Source organism: Microchirus variegatus (genome assembly GCF_963457635.1).
Source record: "Microchirus variegatus genome assembly, chromosome: 13".
Taxonomy (NCBI): domain Eukaryota; kingdom Metazoa; phylum Chordata; class Actinopteri; order Pleuronectiformes; family Soleidae; genus Microchirus; species Microchirus variegatus.
The window spans coordinates 13,781,287-13,802,447 of NC_139814.1; the positions used below are offsets into that span (position 1 = coordinate 13,781,287).

General features: G+C 44.0%; 2 protein-coding genes across 2 annotated transcripts in view; one reads left to right on the top strand and one right to left on the bottom strand.

Moving 5' to 3' along the window:
- tinagl1 (tubulointerstitial nephritis antigen-like 1) overlaps positions 1–21,161 on the bottom strand; it is a 516,891-nt gene that overhangs the window by 295,607 nt on the left and 200,123 nt on the right. The gene's annotated exons all lie outside the window — the stretch shown is intronic.
- runx1t1 (RUNX1 partner transcriptional co-repressor 1) overlaps positions 3,936–21,161 on the top strand; it is a gene marked incomplete at both ends in the record, with an annotated part of 56,807 nt that continues 39,581 nt past the window's right edge. Inside the window, one exon of the mRNA XM_083899497.1 lies at positions 3,936–3,963. Within this exon, the coding sequence (XP_083755623.1) occupies positions 3,936–3,963 (28 nt within the window). The remainder of the gene's footprint in view (positions 3,964–21,161) is intronic.

The following is a 21,161-nucleotide window of genomic DNA, read 5'->3' on the forward strand; positions in this document are numbered from 1 at the left end:
GAGAGATGGTTGCTGGAAATGTGCCTCTATACACCTATGTACATATTCCATTAAAAAACAGAAGTTTGCAGCTAGAATAGTCGTTTACCACATCAACAATGTATAACAATGTATGTCTGATTCATTTAATGTTATAGTCATTGAAAAAAAAAAGTGCTTTTCCTTCAAAATTAAGGACATTTCTAAGTGACTCCAAGCTTCTGAACGGTAGTGTGAGTGTACACACACTCACAACAGCCAACCGGCTTCTCAAGCACTCAACGTTGCTGGTTACTGTCCATGACACCCCGCTGCTGTCTCAGCAAGTGTTTCACACCACACGGTCCAAAATTAGAAAATACAAACAAACTAAAAAAAAAAAATCATATAAATGTACATTAAATGACATGTTGGTTGCTAGAATCGGGGGCTCGTGTCACTGTCCTGTCCTGAAGCTCTACTGAAGCTGTGTGAATGTGGCGGTGAAGGACACGCCGCGGTGTTTTTGTCTGTCCCATTGTGTCCAACGTAGGAATGACGCACGTGATAAAACAACACAGAAAAGACTTCCACGATCCTATTCTTTGCAAATAAGGGGCTTAATCTGGTAGAGTCAGACAAGTCAAGTGGACACTGACTATTGTCCCTTTGGGTTTTCACAATTAGAAGTCAAGTGTCTGCACATCCTTAAAAGATCATGAAATAAATTCATGGATCTAAAATGAAGGCCTTTACATGTCTTAAATTCATTATAAATGTCAAATGCTGGTCTTAAATACATTACTTAAAGGTCTTACATTTTGGGGGGCAAGGACCATTTAATGCTATTATTTTCTCTTTTCCTCGCAGGACTTTAAGAAGGAGATGTACAGAGGTGCCGATATAAATGGTTGCTTGCTACTCTACGACTATGGGTGAGTGCAAATTTATTGACAGTTGGCTGGGCGACGTGTGTTTTCAACTATCGCCTATATTTTTAGTGTTTTCGGTCTTGAAGGTCCCATATTATATCCTATTTCTCCAAGTTAAACTAGTTCCCTGGTAAAACAAAACTTAAGGGACAGGAAATGACATCAGCCACAGAGGATACTGGGAGCTAACAGCAGTTAGCATTTGGAAAAGTGAGCATTTGCAGGCTCTAGCAGGCACATTGCCATCATATGTAACACCGGACAGATAAATCCTCTGAGGCTGGAAGTTTGTGTAGAACTCTGTGCTGCACTGTGGAGCCAAGAATAGAACGTTTCGCGGACTTCACGGACTTTCCGGTTTTCGGATGTCATTGCCCTCACCAGCACTCTTGTGTGTTACGGACAAATCGGAGCTCGGCGAGGCAACAACAATTCCAGGAATTTAGCGCATTGTGACATCCCATTTAGTGCGGAAGTCAACATCACGTGTTTTATCTCCTGTACTAAGACTGAGGAGGACCACAAAAACATGAGTGAGTCATCTTTTTTTCACACTTTGCTGACTGATAGGGCCTCCAGAGTCCCAAATATTTGCATAATATGGGACCTTTAATATACCTGATACCCTGATCCAGACAACTGTGTGTATACATAAACATCCACTACTGTTCAATAACCTACCTGGGCACATCTTTGTATAATATTAAAAAAAGAAACTAACTAACTAACAAACCCATACCATGAATATAAGATGTAAATATGGTGTTTCTTTTGTAGTTGTTGTTCTCACGACTGTCTGACAGAAAGTTTCAGTCTCATTGTTTCACACAGATCCTATGATGTTATGGTTCATCTCCTCGTCGGTGTCTTGTTAGATTGTTCTGACTAAACACAGAAATTCTATTTTAATGGATTTTGTTTTCGCCGACGCACCGACGCGACTTTCACACAAAGGCTGTTGTTTGTCTTCCATCCGAAAGCAATGATTTTCACTGTTTTCAAACACACCTCAAACTCAGCTGCCTGTTATTTTTAACCAACGTACTTATTTTAACCCACACCGCCATCTTGCCCTAACCCTAACCAAGTTCTTTTTTTAGTCATAACATAACCAATCCCTAACCATAACCAGTGTTAATTAGTGCAACCAAGACAACAAGTGGCTGCTATTTCAGGTCTTTCAGGCTGGAGGACGTGTACTAAAGGCTGTAACTCTGACAAACACATGCTTGAATTGGTCTATTTTAAGGCTGCTGAAGCAGCACGTGTGAAACTTCTTGTCGTTTCACCACTTTCAGAAACTTCAACACATAGGTTGCTTTGCGTCAGAGTGTGTATGTGTGCGTTTTTTGACGTGCAACAAAAATGCTAACATGCATCAACGGCTTTGGCGATCTTAGTTTACGACATCAAGTTGCGCCTGCTAATCCTTCTTTAGTAAACTGTGTTTCCTACTTCATACCTACTGCTTATCTCTCAGCTAATTAATTTACAGTGTTTGATTAAAGGTGCCATATGTAAGAATGTGGCCAAAAACGGTTACTACATTCAAATTCAAAACACAGAGGTCTTTTAGGTTTCATTTTCTGACGTAACTGGCAACCCGTGGTTGCTCGGCAGCTGAGACTCTACTGACTGCAATGATTGGTAGACGGCGGTAGGTGGCGCCACATGCCAAAACATGATTTCCAAACATAAACATGATTTGCAGTCTGCAAAATATATTTTTTTAATGCAAATATTTTGGCTGTACTGTTGTTGTTGGTGAGTTCAGTTTGTTATATGAACATTATTCCTGAGTCTCTGTGACACATTAGGAGGATTTTATGGCCAGTTGCTTTAGATTTATTACATAATGCACCTTTAACAACAGACAAGGGACTTTCTGCATGTTCTCCCCGTGTGTGCGTGGGTTTTCTCCGGGTTCTCCGGTTTCCTCCCACGGTCGAAAGAAACACGCAGATTTAGAGATTAGGCAAATGGGACACTCTAAGGCCACGATGGAAACGGCACAAAACGTAATTTATCTTTTTCTTTGACGTTTCCAAAAAAATTTCCCAGTACAACACAACATCGTTTCAGGAAATATCTCCGTCCACACGGAACCCCCTCTATGTGGCCATGTGATGGACTGGAGACCTGTCCAGTGTGTTCCCCCCGCTTGTCAGCTGGGATTGGCAAGATGGATGGATGAAAACCAAAACACATACGCACGTTTTCTTTTTCGAAATCCACATTCCTCATTCAGAACACAAACCAGGTTGTGTGAACAGTAGAATCATCTTTATCCGTCCTTTACTTTGATTAACACACATTCTCGTGTGCCCTTGGGCGTCATTTCCCTGAGAGCCCTTGACGTGAAAAACGCTTCTGGATCCACTGTAGAAAACACCTCGACTTGACCCGACCCTGCATTTTTCCAACCTGTTTTAGGACACACAGATGCTGGCTTCTGCCCAGTCGCCTCCTCCCCCTCCTCCTCCTCCCCCTCCTCCTCTTCCTCCTCCTCCTCTTTCTCAGTGGCGCTTCAGTCCCGCCCACCGCCACCTGGCTCTGCTGCGCACCGCCGACTGGAGGCAGAGTGCAGCTACTCCGCAGAGAACAGGGAGCCCCGGTGTCGAGGCTGTCTGCATGTTTTTCTCTCACATTTTTTTGAAAGACTTGATTTCTACCGACCTTGATCAACTCCACGTTTTGAAAGATTCCTGAGGAAAAACTGCAAAGACGAGTCGAAAAAAAAAGAAAAAAGAATCCGAGGGTGTCGTGCGCACTGCTGCATCCATCCTCTCCATCTCTTTCTCATCTCTCCTCCTCCTTACAAGACTCTTCCATCCTGCGTAAACCCAGTGGCTGTTCGTTCACTGTCCTCCTTCTTCAGTCGGAGTTTGAACCACGTTTTCTGAGCTGCTGGAAGTGTAACACGCAGAGAGCTGGACCGGACTCCGCAGCTTTTCCTCCTCCCGATACAAAGTGGATCACAGACTGGAGCTCGCGCGTAATCAGAAGGACTGGAAATTATTTAGCCCTCTCACATCAACGAACCGTATGGTGGGAATTTCTGCCTCTTTTCAGTGTAAGTGGAGCTCTTTTCCTTCTGCGCTGCTTGTCGTGTCCACAGTTGCGCCTTGTTGTGCGCCAAACTACGCACAGCGGCACCACGAAAACGCTGATTTCCTTCGGTGTTTTAGTGTAAATTAACATGTTTACGTTGGTAAACAGTGAAAATGCGCACGTGTGGAATTCAAACAAATTAGTCTGTATTTTAATTAATTTACAGAATTCGATTTTTATTTTTCATAGCCATTTTTTGTATACCACTTTTTATTATTATAAATCATAACGATGTATTAAAGAAATTACTTTACAACATTAAAACCCATGTGGACACTGTGGAATCTGATGATCAATAATAACTGCAATAATCGGCTCGTGACAAAGAATAATTAGCGCTCCACAAATGACCAGCTCAGATGGTTAAATGGAGACATCATTGCGCAGCTGTCCCCGCTGTGCCACATTCAAAGCACTTATCGATTCACGAGCTTTGAACTGTGCAGGATGGTGAGACGTCCTTGGGCAACAGGAGACTCCCTGGTCAAGTATAAGACGACATTCCTTAGATCTGTCAAGATCTGAAAGTAACCTTCACCTCTGTAGCTGAAAAAAAAAGAAACATCTACATATTTTGTGATTAGTCATTCTTTTCCCAGAAACTCTGTTTGCTGGTGTTTCCAATTTAGTTTCAAGATTTTTGGATGCAGCAGCTCCTCTCCTGGAAAGCAAGTTGTCATTTATTTTTTTATTTTTTTATTTTTTTAAAACATCCTTTAAAAGATCTGTTACAACACATCATCTTCTCTGGTCCATGTGAAGTTTCCATCTCCACCCGCTGCGACTTTGTCCTCCTCACACGACCATGAGCATAAAAAATAGCAGAGAAAGAAAACAGATTCCTTTTTTTTTAAACGGAGTGGCGTAGAGTTGCAATTGAAGGGTTCGTGCTTTATTTTTACTCCGGTGGGAATGTTTACCCCGACTGGGAAAAAACTGGGTTAGCGAGGGAGGCTGCTGGGCTCAGTGCTGTCCATGTTCCTCGCTGAACTGTTGTCATGGTTTGGATTAGAGAAGAAGGAAAACATCTCTCCTGGAGACACACAGAGCTTTGGATATTTCTATGCAGGCCGGATAGTCAAATGCAAAGCTTTGTCGGCTTCCGAGAGAGCGATTGTTAACTGCTTTCAAAAGCTGCTGCTTCTGCCTGTGATGTGCTACATGTAGAAAAAGGAAGATGTTGTCAGTATTCTAGAAACTGGGATTCATTATGTGTCATTCAAGTCAATATATTCCAGTATTATAATTGACATAATTCATTATTATTTGCTGCAGGATTCAAATTGGGCACCATTAACTGTGTCATCTGTTTTTTTTTGTCTATTCTTTAATCACTTGGGGGGCTTCCATTAAAGTAGTGCCCTGACTGAGAAGACCATTATACCTGGAGTGTGTGTGTGTTTATGGAGATAAAGAGCAGGCGAAACACAGAAAAGAGAAGGAGTAAATGAAAGGTAAACAAAGCTGGTGATGAGGGGAAGAGCTGTTTGCGGGCTATCACTGTGTGTGTGTGTGTGTGTGTGTTGTCACACGCACGTGCGCGCCGCTGTATAAACAGGCTTGTATTAATGTGAGTTGCTAACAGTTTGGGGCTCTGCAGAATCAGCCATCTGCCCAGCCGGCAGCCTGCCTCACACCTGTCCCCACACACACACACACACACACACACATGTAGGGGTTAACTGCAGCAGACCAGTGCTCGCAGACACGGATGTGGCCTTGCAAAAAATGATGGCAGCCATTTTATTATCACCTTCACACACACACACACACACACACACACACACACACACACACACACACACACACACATACGCAGATGCACGGAAAAGCAAAAGCTGTCAGGTGGAAAAAAAAAAAGAAGTGTGATGACACTCCATATCTGCATTTTTTTTTTACTTCACTACAGCAAATGCAGCATCTCAGCAAATGACTGTTACTCAGACGAGGAAAAACCTCACATAAGCACGTTTACGCCGATCTTATATCACAAAGCTTCTTCTTTTAAGTACGGCATGCACGCACGCGCGCGCGCTCACGTTTGGACGCACTCCAGATTTGATACACGGTGAATAAGTGATGATGACTCAACAGTGTTAATATTGCAGGCCACACGGTGAAGGCCCCTTGTGTATTTCTGTATCAGGTGGAAGTCTTTTTTTTGTTGTTGCTACATTTAGACAAATGATTCACCCACCAGGAGACCTGTTTATTCAAAGCTCTCCTAATGCAGTCGTGCACTATGTTGCCCGGGAAATATATTCTGTTTAACTGCGCTTATATAGAGACAGCTTTCTCTTTTTTTTTTAATGCAGAAACAAACACACGTTACCTTATTTGGAGTGGCTGTTACTGTACGCTGCAATTATTACCTGTTTCAGTCTGTATAAGAGGGGGGAATTGATAGCAAATGGAGACATTTTAAATGATTTTATGTATGATTTTGGTATTAAATACTGCTGTCCTATACACTACACATATCAGATGATTATAATCTGGTCTGATAGTTGGCATAAATGCTGTTGATTCTCATGTTTGATGCTTTCTCCGGCCTCAGTGACTGAGCTGTAATATAATGTCCATAAAGGTGGACGGAGCAAATGTGAGCTGTGTACACCGTTCCGTCAAGATGTATAGATCTGTTATGATTATTCAGAGCTGTCTGTTACCAAGTCCCAGAGTGAATAATAGATGGAACTGGTGCTTGTGTGTGTGCGTGCGTGTGTGTGTGTGCGTGCACAAACATACACACTTGTGTCCTTGTAGATCAATAGGCCCATTGATGGTTATCAGCGTGAGGGCAGTTCTCTTCAGTGCTTATTGAATTTCATCACCCATGAAAGAGCAGCAGTGGCAGAGAACGACTCGCAGGTATGTTTGCGTGTGTTGTTTTTCTTTTGAGTGCACGCGCGCGCTCGCTCTCTCACAAAAGCAAGGGCGGCCTCGCTTTATTGTGGCTGTGAGTTGGCCTTTTACGGGGGGGGGGGGCGGGCGGACGGGCGGGGGGATTATTTAATGTCAAAGTCAACAGTGAGCACTACAAACCGATTTTATTGGCCTTTTTCATGTTTTTACTCGAGATAACACGAGACTTATAGGGCAACTGAGGAAGGAGCCAATAGGCCAGAGTCTGACGATTCATCACGTTTCATAGACACGGTAAAGTCTTCGCAGGTTTTTTTACACTTCAGAGCTGTTTAGCAAAAGAGGAGACTGTTTTGATGGGAATTCAGCGGACACATGCGACTTCTCCATCCTCCTCAGTATCACAGAGACAGGTGAACAATGGCTACCTTTGGCTGCATACACACTACGCTGCCTTTACCACCAGAGATGCCTGTTTTATAAACTTACACGTTTTTCTCGGACACCTTTGAACCAGATTGGAGTGAAAGCTCTGTCAACGCTTACCTTCAGTCACTTTTACTTCTGATATGGAGCTGATGCACTTGGAAAAAAGCTTCCGAATGAATAAAAGTGCAGTGGCGGCGGCGGCGGCGACGGATGTAGCCTGTGTCCGCGAGTGTTCACGGGGATACGGCGCATACTGATATAAACCTGTGAAGGGCAACGTAGTGCAAACACACACACACTGCCCTCTTAGTCCTCTGTATATAGACTGGGACTGAGTTGCTAATTAACTTCACTTTCTCTAAGTGTATCACATACAGGCAGACTGCCACACACACACACACACAGAATCTCTCTAGGCTTCTTCTCATGATGTCTGTTCCCTCGCTCTCTCCACTGTTTATTTTCCTGCCTCCATCTGGAGTCGGCTGATATTGTAATCGCCCTAATGCACATTGCCTTCCCCTCACACACACACACACACACACACACAATGTGCCATCCTGACAAGCCCCTTTTCTTATTCCAAAAGATAAGCCACTATGCTTGTGTGTGCGTGTGAGTGTTAGTGCACATTCAGGTGTCTATACAATATGCCTTAAAGAATACAAAAGGACACACACACAACACTGTGTTTCTCTCTACACTCTCTTACCAAAAGGTAACGATATTGAATAGGACCTCATGAGTGACGTGGCGTGGCGATAACGTGGCCGAGTGAAGATGTTACTCATTATAGCTCTACCCTCCTCGATAGTCACCTGCCTCCCAGTCTAGTACATTTAACCCTTAGTTTATATACAGAGGGTATAAAAAAAAGTGCAATATAGAGCATCTTATATCGTGTGTTTTTTTCTGCACAACCTATAGGCAATTCAGTTTTCAACAACTATATAAACACACCTGAGCAAAAAGTACTCAAAATCTTTAAAATCAGATGGAATTTGTGAAATTTGGAAATACGTCACAGTTCAAAGTTCACTTTTGGTTCGTTTTTATGAACAAAAAGAAAAGATAAGAACAGCTTTAAAGCTGAATATGTGATCTATGAACACACACACACACAGGATGTCCATATAAGGGGTTGTGTATTATTCCCATGGCACTAAGGGTTAAACCAGTGGTGTCAAACTCATTTTATGTCAGGGGCCACATTTGATCTCAAGTGGGTCGGAGCAGTAAAATAATAGCATAATAACCCTATAAACAACAAGAACAACTCCTATTTTTCCCCTTTGTTTTATAAAACAACCATGAAATGTCCTGTGAAAAATAACAATACTATGCTTAATTTAGCAATTGCACATGTGCATTACAACTTATAAGACCACAGTGGATTTATAAAGGGACAAAACATTAGGTCACATGGATCTGGAACTGAAAAATACAGCATTGCACAGAAAAAACACACTGTGAAATTTTCACGAATTGATCCTGCGGGCCGGATTGGACAGATTCTAAGGAATTCAGAGGTGGTGGAGGAATTTTGTTTGTACGCACGTGTGTGTCACATGTTTTTTGAAAAGGTCGGTAGAAAAGGAAGTGTGTAGTGTGAGTGGAAAAAGATGACGGCACTGTCGTCTCTAATATTTAGATTTAGTTTTGTGATAGAGCAGAGGTTTGGTGTGATGACAGCTCCCTCTGTCTTTTTCTGTTTCTTTCATACGCACATGCAGATGTTGAGGACGCAGACAGGACTGATTGATGGGCAGCGTGAGCCGTGAAGCTGTGTGATTAGGATCCTTTTTTTTTCTCTCTCTCTCTCTCTCTCTCCCTATAGTTCACAAGAGGACAATTGTTGAAAAACGGACCAGCTTGCTTTGCTACCAGTCCATAAAACCGTGCCATAAAAGTCGGTTTTTTTTTTGTTTTTACTCGTGTGAGTGTGGTTGAGAGAGAGAAAGGAGAAGGGAAGGGCACATGTGTCTCCTAAAACAAACAAACAGACAGGCAGAAAATCAGACAAAGTGACACAAAGAAAGAGGAAGTGGATAAGTGAGGGTGAGGAGAAACGTCACCTCAGCCCTGTCACGCTTCAGCGGTTTTAATAACCTAAACCGAGGTTGCTTCCTGCATAAAAATCATTCATTTGTTAATGCTGACCTGCAAGAGCATGTGAAAATAACCCTCTCACTGCCCTTTTTTTGTTTTTTTCTGAAGAGACCATAACTTATGATGACCATCAGCGCGGATAACCTCGATGTTTGATTTACAGCTCGCCTCTCGCTCATTAATTTTGATATATGGATTCTGATGGCACGCCCGGAAAAGGGCAGCAGCAGCAGCAGCAGGAGGAGTGAAGCCTCGTCTAGCCTGGTAAAAAGAAGTGTAATTAAGATCAGCAGACATGGAGAGAGAGAAAGAGAGAAGTGCGGATCAATAGATGCAGACAGTGGACCCTCCGCTTTTTTTTTTTTCACTCCCCCCTGCGAGTATTGACGTGTTCAGTCAATTACAGCGAGAGAGAAGAAGAGATGGGCTTTGGTGTGGGAGTGCGTACGGTTATAGATGTGTCTGATTCCAAATGTCGACTCCCGCGCGCGTGCATGCGTGAGTCAGTGCAAACAGCCGACGCACATCTGCGTTTAAGATGTGTGCGTTCTCTCTAATATTCATAATAAAACACAGTTGAGGAAATGGCAGCGCAGACGCGGCCCACCGTCGTTTCAGGACTTCCAGTCGCTCCCGAGCCTTTTTTTTTTAAATCTAACGTCGCGACTAAATCATCGTTTCCTCCATTTGCCGGTTAATATCACACGGCTGCAGCCAAAAATAACGGGGGCTCGTTTCTTTTGTGGTTGAATTTGACTTGCATGATGGCTATTGTGGGAAAGACGATGGCTTCCAGCTGTTGTCAGTTAATGTCACAGACAAACAGGGAGATAGAGGACAATGGAACGACAGTCACTTGCTCCATCTGATTGTCTTGTTGTCAAACCGACAGCAGGTGTATCGGATGATAAACGCAGAGTGTCAATTATTTCAAGGAAGGGCCATTTTAGAAATTGGTTCAAAGAGGGGGGGGGGGGGGAGGTGGCAGAGTAGTTGAGGAGACAGTGGTGGGGGGGTTACATAAAGACATGGAAGGAGCTGGTCCAAATGGGGCCAAGTAAAAGCCCAATTTTGTTTAACTTGTAGCTCCATTCCCATCCTTCTTAAACCAGAATCGTTGTAGCCACCCCCCCTCTCTAAGTGTTCGTATCCTCAGAGTAGATCTCCGCTGAAATGATTCGTCCTTAAATAATAATAATAAACATAGATGTGCTCAGAATAATCACGCTCACTGGGTTTTTCTTAGTTTTTCTGCCTCAAGATGTTGGTTAAGTGAAGAAAGCTGTTGGATGAGGGGGATTAGGTGTGAGCTTTGTATTGATGAAAAGATAGATATCTCAAGAGCTGCCTCTCTGTCGCATAGAGAAGACACCTGTCTGTCTCTCTGTGTGTATTTATCTATCTCTGAGACACAACTGCATGTATATGTCTTTCCGTGTATCTGCAGTGTTATCCGATATACATTCACGACCCCGGCTGCTCTTATGGATTTGCGATTGACAGCCCTTTCATCAAAGCATCTGTTCCATCCCTCTGTTATAGTCTCACCATATGGATATGTCATCCTCAGCTGCGCGTTTTATGGTACCATAGATGATGTGTCTCCATGGTAACCAAACCCCATCTTTTAGAAATAGGATATGAATTATATTTTTAGCCTCACATGTGCCTGATGTGTCCGCACACACACACACACACACACACACACACACCGAGAGTGAAGTAGTGCCGACTTGATACCGAAGGCACACGTCTGAAGTTTTTTACGGCTCCTTTCGGTGCGCGGACGTGTTTGTCTTCTCTCCACGATAGAGCCGTTTGTGGAAGAATCCAATCTTTTCTCAGGACTTAAACAGATCCAGATTTGCGGCAAAACCTCTTAAGTCCCGGTTACACAGAGAAGGCGCAGAGCAGAGGAGAGAGAGAGAGAGAGAGACGGGCTCTCACGGAGCAATAAAAATCCAGGAGAGCGTAAATCCATCTTTCCTTGTAAGGTCCGAAATTTTTTTGCAGATGTTTCAAGATGTTTGGCCCAAGTGATGGTAATTTCTTGCCCATCTGTACTCTCTCTCCTCCCCCCCTATGCCTCTTTATCAACATCTGGTTTTTGGTGCAGCAGGGAAACAAGTATCCTTTATAAGCCAAGGGTTCGCAGTTCCCCTTCTGCTTGTGCTATTAACTTATCCTCAACTACTGCTCTCTGTCTGTGCACACATATTCACATGTGCTAACCATTAGAGAGTCATACCATTCAGAAAATGTAATAACTTTCAGTTAGAGGGGGAGATAAAGTATTTGGCTCTTTTCTTTTTTTTTTGGGTTCTGTCTTCATTTTTTCCATAACTGCAAAGAATTTGGGGTTCTGTTTTATGCCTCCCCTGTGAGAGGACAAATTACTGCCTCGATGTTAGTTGGAGGATGTTTTAGTGAGAGGAAAACCCCTTCCCTTAAACATTTGAGTAGGACCCTTGGGTCTCTGTCAGCACTTTGACTGCCCATTCAGGAGTAAAGAGTGCAGGGGTGATAGAATCAGAGAGCCATCACATCAATTTCACTTGTAGGGAAGACGACATGTTTATTTGCGAATTAATGCAGATAAACATTTTTGCTGCACACTTAAGCGGCGCAACAAGAAAAGAAAAAAAAAATCTCAATTTGCTATTTCCTCTTTGGCAGCATCAAATTGTCCATGTGTAATTCACAGCTGTGCGGGGATCGTGTATTGTGGCACAGCTGTGACTTTATGTTTGTGCGTTTAACCACATCACACATGGGCCTGAACTTCATATCTCACACACACACACACACACACACATCTACAAAGTTGCTATCTCACATGCTCACAGATAGGATGATGTTTGAATATTCAAACGGAGATTTGCAGCTCGGCATATGGCAGGGTTTTTTCCATCCTAAATGAAGGAGTGAAGAGGGTGCTTTGATCTTATCATGCAAGGCGGTGTGTGTTTGATAGGGTAAGCAACATTTGAGCAGTACATGGCATTATTATGATAACAGAGAATAATAGTAGACTCGTGGTACCTTCCAGAGCCCATCCAAACCAGTTGGACGTGGGACTGATCGACCTACTCCCACTTCACCAAAATTAAGTCGGGGGAATAATGGCGGCGACCATGGAGTCAACATGAATAGGCTATAAACTTTACTTTTCTGCGAATAGACTTGTTTTAGACACATCAATTTTATCACAACCTGTTTTTCATGTTCATGGCGTGAAATTAGGGCCCACGGTTGGTGTAGTGGTTAGCACTCTTGCCTTTTGGGTTCCTGTGTTCGAGCCCCGTTTGGAACAAAGGCCTTTCTGCAAGGAGTTTGCATGTTCTCCCCGTGTGTGCGTGGGTTTTCTCCGGGTTCTCCGGCTTCCTCCCACAGTCCAAAAACATGCGATATGGGGATTAGGTGAATTGGTCACTCTAAATTCACCGCAAGTGTGAGAGTGTGAGTGAATAGTTGTTTGTCTCTATATATGGCCCTGCGATGGACTGTCGAACTGTCCAGGGTGTACCCCCGCCTATCGCCCAATGTCTGCTGAGATAGGCACAGCACCTCCTGTGACCCTCCGGCGAAGGATAAAGCGGTAGATAATGGATGGATGGATGGGCGTCATATTATGTCGTCGTTGTTATCTGTTAGCATGAAGATATGTAGGGTTACGGTGAAAGTATACTAATGACGTTACATGACGATATGTATCGCTTTTACATACACAGAGACTGGATTGCTGACAGTCGAAATGCCTCTTCAAACTTAAAGTGAAAGCACCGCGATCATCCATGTTTATTGACATTCGACTTCAATTGCCTGGAACGCTTTGAAGTAGGAGCTAGTACAATTCAGGTAGGATAAGTTCCACATTCCATTTGTTTGGATGGGCTCAGTCAAGCCTCTGTTGCCTCCCGGTTGAAGCAAGAGCCTTTCTGCATGGAGTTTGCATGTTCTCCCCCGTATGAGCGTGGGTTTTCTCCGGGTTCTCCGGTTTCCTCCCACAGTCCAAAAACATGCGATATGAGGATAAGGCAAATTGGACACTCTAAATTGACCATAGGTGTGAGAGTGAATGGTTGTTTGCCTCTGTGTCCCTGTGATGGACTGGCAAACTGTCCACCTTTCGCCCCCGTGTCACTTGAGATTGGCACAGCGACCCTCATGTGAAGGATAAAGCAGTAAAAAGATGGATTGGATGGAAAGGTAACACTAAACTACAGTGTGAAAAACCACAGTATACACACATACAGCCTCTGTATTTGGATTTAAAAAAAAGTCTTTATGAGGGTTTGCCACTTTGCCCAAGGCTATGACACACAATCAGACAAAAACATGTACCCACACATGACAGATGCCCCTTAATGCCAAAGACACTAATGCATTAGTCATGCACTGCCCGGGGCTTCTGTCTGGTCGCACAATAACAGGGCTAAGTCACCAGCTGATCAAGAGCGGAGGACACACACACACACACACACACACACACAACAACACTGATTCAAGCACATGTGTTTGATTAGACGCAGTCCATGTTTGTTCACTATTAACATGTAAAGGGGATTACACGTGTCGCTAAATATACTCAGTTTGAATAATTAAGTGCAACGCCCCGACACACTTGTTTTCTTTCAGTGATAATGTTTGCATATAGGCCATTATTTTATTGTCGTAAAAGTGAGTTTTGATGTTGTGTAGATTATTTACAGAATGTGCCGAGATGACCTCTGTTTCTGATTATGCGTGGTGTCATCGTGAGGAGTTTATTGCAAAGGATTTGATTGTGATTATAAAAAGGGAGTGGGAAGAGAAAGAAGGGGTGAATGATACCAGGAGGAGAGGAGAAGTGAGGAGAAAAGACCAGACATTTAAGGAAAAACATATAAGCGTGGGAAATAAATGTTAACCCTTTAACACCAAAGCCTCAAAATATCTGTCTGGCCTTTTAAGTGATTATTGTTCCCATAAAAGAGCCAGAAAATATTATCGTATTATCTGCGATACACTCAGTGAGTTAATATTGTATAAAGGTTTCTTGTAGTAATCAGTACGTTAGTTTGCATAAGGAAGATAGTTATTTGTGGAACATTCCCGAGGACTTAACACTTCAATCTCAAAGGAGATTCCTGCCGTTTCTACGGTGGCCCTGAGGTGCAAAACACAAACTAAAATCACAAAACACACCAATGCAAAACAAAACACACAAATGCAAATCAAAAAACCCAAACACAAAAACATTTGCATCTGGGTGTTTTGTTCTGCGTTTGGGTTTTTTGATTTGCGTTTTTTTTTTGATTTGCATTTGTGTTTTTTGATTTGCATTTGTGTTTTTTGATTTGTGTTTGTGTCTTTTGATTTGCGTTTGTGTTTTTTGTTTTGCGTTTGTGTTTTTTGATTTGTGTTTGTGTTTTTTATTTGCGTTTGTGATTTGCGTTTCTGTTCTTTGTTTTGCGTTTTTTAATTTCCATTTGTGTTTTTTGTTTTGCGTTTTTTGTTTTTGCGTGTTTTGTTTTGTGTTTGTGTTTTTTCATTTGTGTTTGTGTTTTGCACCTCAAGGCCACCATAGTTTTCAGAATAAAAGCCAGGTTATTACACAGGGTGAGTGAGGTCGTGTGTCTGTGGCTCTTTGCCTGTGCCCCTCGTTGTTCCAGAGAACAAGAACCCTTGAAAACAGAGAAAGTGGGAAACAGAAAAGGAAAAGCAAGTGGGACACATTTGTGAGTGTCTCGAAACCGCAAGGAGTCCGACGCCAGAAGCCACAGAGAGAGAGAGAGAGAGAGAGAGAGAGAGAGAGAGAGAGAGAGAGAGGGAGGTAGTGACAGACAACAGAATAGAGAGAGAGAGAACAAGAACATACCCCGTACAAGATGTAAAACAACATTTATGAGTTTCCAAATTGCTGAGCTTGGGTACAAGCTTCAGCTTTCAGACCTCTAATGTGTTTTTGAGATTTTCTCCCTCTTTCCCTCTATCTCTCTCTAAACTGCTGCAGGCATTTGGGGGGAAAATAACATATGAAATCAGTCAGCCTATATTTAACTAGCCCATGTCAAGGAGTTCACACAGAAAAGCCTTAACCACAGCTACATGCAGGCCACTATATATAGTTGCTTCACTGTAACAGAAAATTATAGCGCAACTGGGGGATTAAGAGGTTGAGAAAAAATTCTGTATTCATGGTATGTAGATGATAGCTTGTAAAATATGACTTACATCGCCCCGCAGTAAAAGAACTTAATGGTTGTCGGATGATTGCCGGTGTGAGGTTGCCGTCTTCCTCCGCGGCGACGGTTAGAAAGGCAGTTGTTATGTTTTTTTTTTTTAAAGGAGAGAAGAGACACAACAGTAACACACTCACACTCATTGGAAACGTGTTTCATTCACACCCCTGCAAATCCACTCGGTGTCTCATTGTGCCGCATCGAAAAAGGGGGGGGGGGGAAATAAGAAACATCTATTAATGAATTCACAGGTGATTAAATTGTTAATATACAGAAGCTATGATTTGTTATTTTTACAATTTCCCCCTCGAAAAAGTATACGTTTCTAATAGAGACGTGACTCGCCCTTTATAATCCGAAGCCAAACGGCTCCGCCACGCTTAGATTATTTATGCACGCACTGTGACATCCCTGCATCCCTGAAAAAACCATTAATTCTGATACTGCTGAGTGGTTTAGATTTAGGACAGGCCAGACAGTCTCTCTCTCTCTGGTGTCTGAGAGCAGCAGTAATGGTGCCCTTGTGCCAGAGGAAGAGGCAATGACACAGTGTTTTTATTTTACCAGTGAGACACATGTTGAGTCTGGTTCTGGGGAGAAAAAAAAAAACAAAGAGAGAGAAAGGAGTTGTCATTCGTAGATTTAGATTTGTATCAGTGCAGTAGTCACACTGATGTGTTAAGAGCACGCTGAATTAATTACCGCTAATATAACCCAGAGCTTCCGTATACCGTGGAGAAGTATACGCTTTAGAGTCACTTTTGACTTTGTCCTTTTCCCCCTCTTTGTGGAGAAGAAGCGCGAAAGAAAACAGCACATTACCGCTCACCTGTGTGTGCATATATATACGTGCAGTACATCCATGCATGTGTCCTTTGACAGTTGGGAGAGGATGTCTGCTGCTCTTGTTGTCATGGAAACAGTGGGCACCGTGTATGTGTTTCACTAGAGACCACCACCACCACCACCACCCCCTCCAGAATAGAGCAGAGAGCAGGTCTGGTCAGGAGTAAGACCAGGGCCACGTTCAGATTTAATTCACATTTTTTACTTTTCAGTGTTTGTCTTCGTGGCTCCACTCATTGTTAAACGCCCCCCCCCCTCCCCCCTCCCACCTCCAGGCAGAGGCTGAGGAAGGCAGATAGGACGGTCCCCGCTTACCAGGGGCATGAGCCAGGACACTGGGGTCAGGTCCAAGGCCACCGGTCCCACCATTACCCGTCCAATCCCTCCCCTTCTCTTTCCTTGCTCCAACAAACTGTCCTTCATCCGCATTTCCATGCCACACAATCCTGTTCCACTTTTAATTACTTGAAAACAAGCAAAAAAACATCCTGGACTCAGAGAGAGAGAGAGAGAAAGTGTGTGTTGTGTGTGTGATGCTGTGTGTACCAAGGTTATTTAGTTTTTCAGTTTGCTTTTTTTTTATTTGAGTTTAGTTTGAGTTCATTCAACAAATGATTCAGTAGTTTCAGTTTAGTTTTTACTTAGTTTTAGTCTTAGTTTTTCAGGTATTAAGAGAAAGCCTTGACTTGCAGACGCTGTACAGGATGAAAGAATGTGTGACGCCAAATATGGATGATTAAATCCTTTAATTTCATTCTTTATCCTTTAACACCTGCAGGTAAATCAAAAGTAAAACTTCAAATGGTCTGTATTGCAGAACCATGTGCAAGTCATGGTGTGTTATGCATGGGAACACAGGCATTTTTATTTCAACAGCACAACACTGTCCTCCACGTAAACACACACACACACACACACACACACACACACACTCTGTCCCCCTCACACACATCCTGACCCCAGCCATCGCCCTTTCTGCTCTCCCTTTCTCTCTGGGTTCCCATCCTCTGGGCTCTCATCCTCTCCCCCTCCTCCACCCCTCCCAGGTTCCTTCTGGTTCCCTTTCTGGTTCCTGACCAGCGGTGCTATCTCTGGATGGCCAGTGGTTCCTCTCATTCTGCCGGCCTATTGTGTGGTGAGTTGGGCTGGGCCCTGGGCCCCGGGGGCCCCGGGGAGGGGGAGCCAGGAATGGCCTGGGTTCCTGTTGCTGTACTAGTTAAAGGAACTGTGGCACCGTTTCCATCAAAAAAAAACAAAAAAACTGCTGTGAGACTTGAGTTGAGGTCTATTTTTGTGTAAGCAGCTCATTTGCTTTGGGAGAAGCTGAGGCTTTGATTCGGAGAAGTCGCTGGTTTAATTGGATGCCCTGGGTGTTAAAATAACTTCATAGCAGAATTCTTCTTCTTTTTTTTCTTCTTCTTCACAGCTTTTACAGATCAAATCTGTGTTTTACATGTTTGCAGTGTTGTGCAAATAAAGAATGGCTTCAGTCAGGAGTCTGAGGAGAGACTCTGATTTCGGTTTAATCCTTTTTTTGTTGTTGTTGTCAATCATCATGCTTGTGGCTGACAAAGCAGTTTTTTTTAGGATAATTTATGGCCTTAGACTTATTATAATCAGCAGCCGAGCAGCGATAGTTTCCCATTAAGAAGACAATGACAAAAAAAACCTTTCTTTTTCTTTTTTTTTTTACCGCTCATTATATTTGTCATTGAGTTGACAATGAGATGAAAACACATCGTTGATTGCATGTATGTGCGCTTGTGCTCGAGTGTCCTCTGTTTTGAAGGAACACACACACACACATACACACACACACACACACACAGTCACATTTATAGTTTCCTTTCACAGGTAGATGTGGGACTCCAGTGCGTCTCTTCCCTCTGAGACTCGTGCTCGCTCTGCTGTTCTGCATGAGGCGTTACACTCTAGCTAGTGCACTCGGTTAATTTTGACTGCCGAGCCAGGCTGTCACAGTGATTCACTATGGAGGGAGGGAGTGAGAGAGGGAGGGTGGGGAAGAGTTGGCAGGTGTACAGATGTATCATTAGCGCCACCTAGTGATGCACAGAGAGGAGAGTTGCAGCTCCTCACGACTCAGACTGTATTCTCCCCCTGTCCTTGCTCTCGTCTGTCCTCCCCGAAATGTCTCCGTTGTCTTTTCCTTTCCTCTCTCCAGCTCTTATCCTGCACCTCAGTCTCTCAGCAGCCTCGCACTCTCTTCTCTCGCCTGCCTGTTTTCGCCGTTTTCTCTCCCTCTCTCTCTCGGAGAGAGTAGCCACTTCCGATGACAGTCGCCGCTGTCTCGTGAACTGTTGCAACAAATGAAGTGCTCCATTCATGTCATGTCATCTGTGTTATAGAGAACTGGAAATGTGCAGGCTCTCTCCCCTCCTCCTCCTCCTCCTCCTCCTCTGTCTGCTCTGACAGGCACCTCTCCACTTTATCATCAGATTGGAACTGGGCCAAGTCACTCAGTGCTGGCTAAATGGAAGTTGGCCATGAGTGAGGATTTATAGGACTGGTTCAGGCCGCCTTAGCTGGAAATGAGTGAGTGCCCTATTGTAATCATATGGTTTATTTGCTATTGATCCTTGAGGCACAGTGGGGAGGGTATTTAAAATACAGTTCCCCAGACGCTTAGGTTTATTGGATTTATTGAGGGCTCACTGTTTCCATTGGCTTATAGAAAGTCTCTGTGCAGAGGCTTCAGATCATGTTTGAGTAATCTGCTGCTATCTGTGCCTTCAGGTGAGAAAAGAGATGGCTTCTGCATAACCATTAACAACTCCAACGGCAGTTAAGCAACTGGTTTGGTGGTGCGAGCAGCTGAGATTGAAAGAAAAAAAGAAAAGAAAATGCAGCAACCCGTTCCGCCCACTCACAAACGCACACACACACACACACACACACACACACACACACACGGGGCCCGCACACATCCATGCAGCCGCAGCAAAAAAAGTCATTTGTTCTACCTCATTAGCATGTATTGTGGCGAGCAGGCGTAACACACTGAAAGGTGAAATGGGTCCGCCATGAATAGCGCACCAGTCGGGGAGAGACAGGGCAGGAAAAGGAGGAGGGAGGAGGAGAGGGAGGAAGAGGGGAGGAGAGTGTCCAGATGGCTGGGGACCTGACGCACACACAGGGAGTCGCTTTTTTTTTTTTTTTTCTTCTTCTTCTTCTTCTTCTCCTCCGCTGATTGCACCGTTTCGACTGCACTCGGTTTCACTCGTTTGTTGTTCTGCGTCTTCGTTTTTCTCACTTGCATCAACGCACACACACACAAAAGCCAAGTTCACACGTAACCTCCCTTCCTCCAGAGTTCTTGTGTTAGTTGAGATCTTGTTCACTTGCAGCCATTGTACACACACACACACACACACACACACACACTGGGGATATGTGTGACCAGAAGGCAGAGTGCGGTTGAGAGGTGCCTAGTGGAGTGCTTGTTGTGGCCCATTACACTTCTACACGAGCTGTTTCCCATCTTTTCTCCTCCCCTCTCCTCTCCTCTCCTCTCCTCTCCTCTCATCCCCCTCTCAACCTCCTTCTTTCTCTTCATCCATCCTCTCTCACCTTGTCATTTGCCCTTCCCTTTTCCTACAGGCCCTCTTCTCTTCTTCCCTCTTTGTCTCTCCCTCGTCCTCGTCCTCTAAAGGCTGGAGTTTGTCAGATCCTCTTAACTGTCCAGTTTAGTCTGTCCAGTTGAAGTCTGAGATCCTGGACAGATTTCACACATCCTCCTGTGTTCAGTGTGATGACTGGGGCTATGACTGTCTTTGATTTTGCTCTGTCGAGACTCTTTCTGGCATTTCTGGCGAGTTACATCAGAACGCACTAAAGCTGAGGCCATCTTTGGTCGATGCTCTGACACCGAAAAGCGGAGGGAGGGATGGAGGGAGGTGGAGAAAGTCACAGAGAGAGAGGAAGAGTTCTGACGTTTGGCCTGATGTTCACTTTCCTTTTCTCTCAGTATTGTGAAGCCCCGCCAGAATATCTGTTCCTTTATCTTTCCATCTGTGTGTATCAGTCTCTCAATAACTCTCTCATCCCTTCTCTCTGATTCTTATTCCCCACCCTCCCCCTCTCTACACTTGCCTTTTTTTCCTCCTGCCTCTCTCTCTCTCTCAGAGAATCAGTAATGGTCTCCACTGGGGTGTAAACTGTGTGAGGTGTGTGTGTGTGTGTGTGTGTGTGAGTACACACAGACATCAGTTTTAGGCAGCACAGGATTTGGGCAAAGGAGACAGGAAAAGGTTGATGTGGGTGCGTGGTGCGGCGGCGTGCCAGTCCAAACGTGTTATTTACATGCGTTTGCATCGGTGCTCTGTTTGCATTATTTCTTTCCCTGCATCCTTGCTCCCACTGTGGCATTAAATGTACACACATATCGAGCCTCATAGGACACACACCATTTTGTGTGTGTGTGTGTGTGTGTGTGTCACTCCATCACCCCCTGCTATTCAAGTCCACCTCATTGACTCATCATTGAGTGGGCCCTCCAAAGCTCTATTGAGTTTATCAAGTCTTCCACAAAAAGTCACTCCCATTCATTCTGGTTAAACCCCTTCTGCCCGCTCTCTCACACACACACACACACACACTGATGGATCTGCCCCACACAAAACAGCGGTTGACGCTTCAATGAAGTCCCCTCAGCGTCCTCATCAGCATG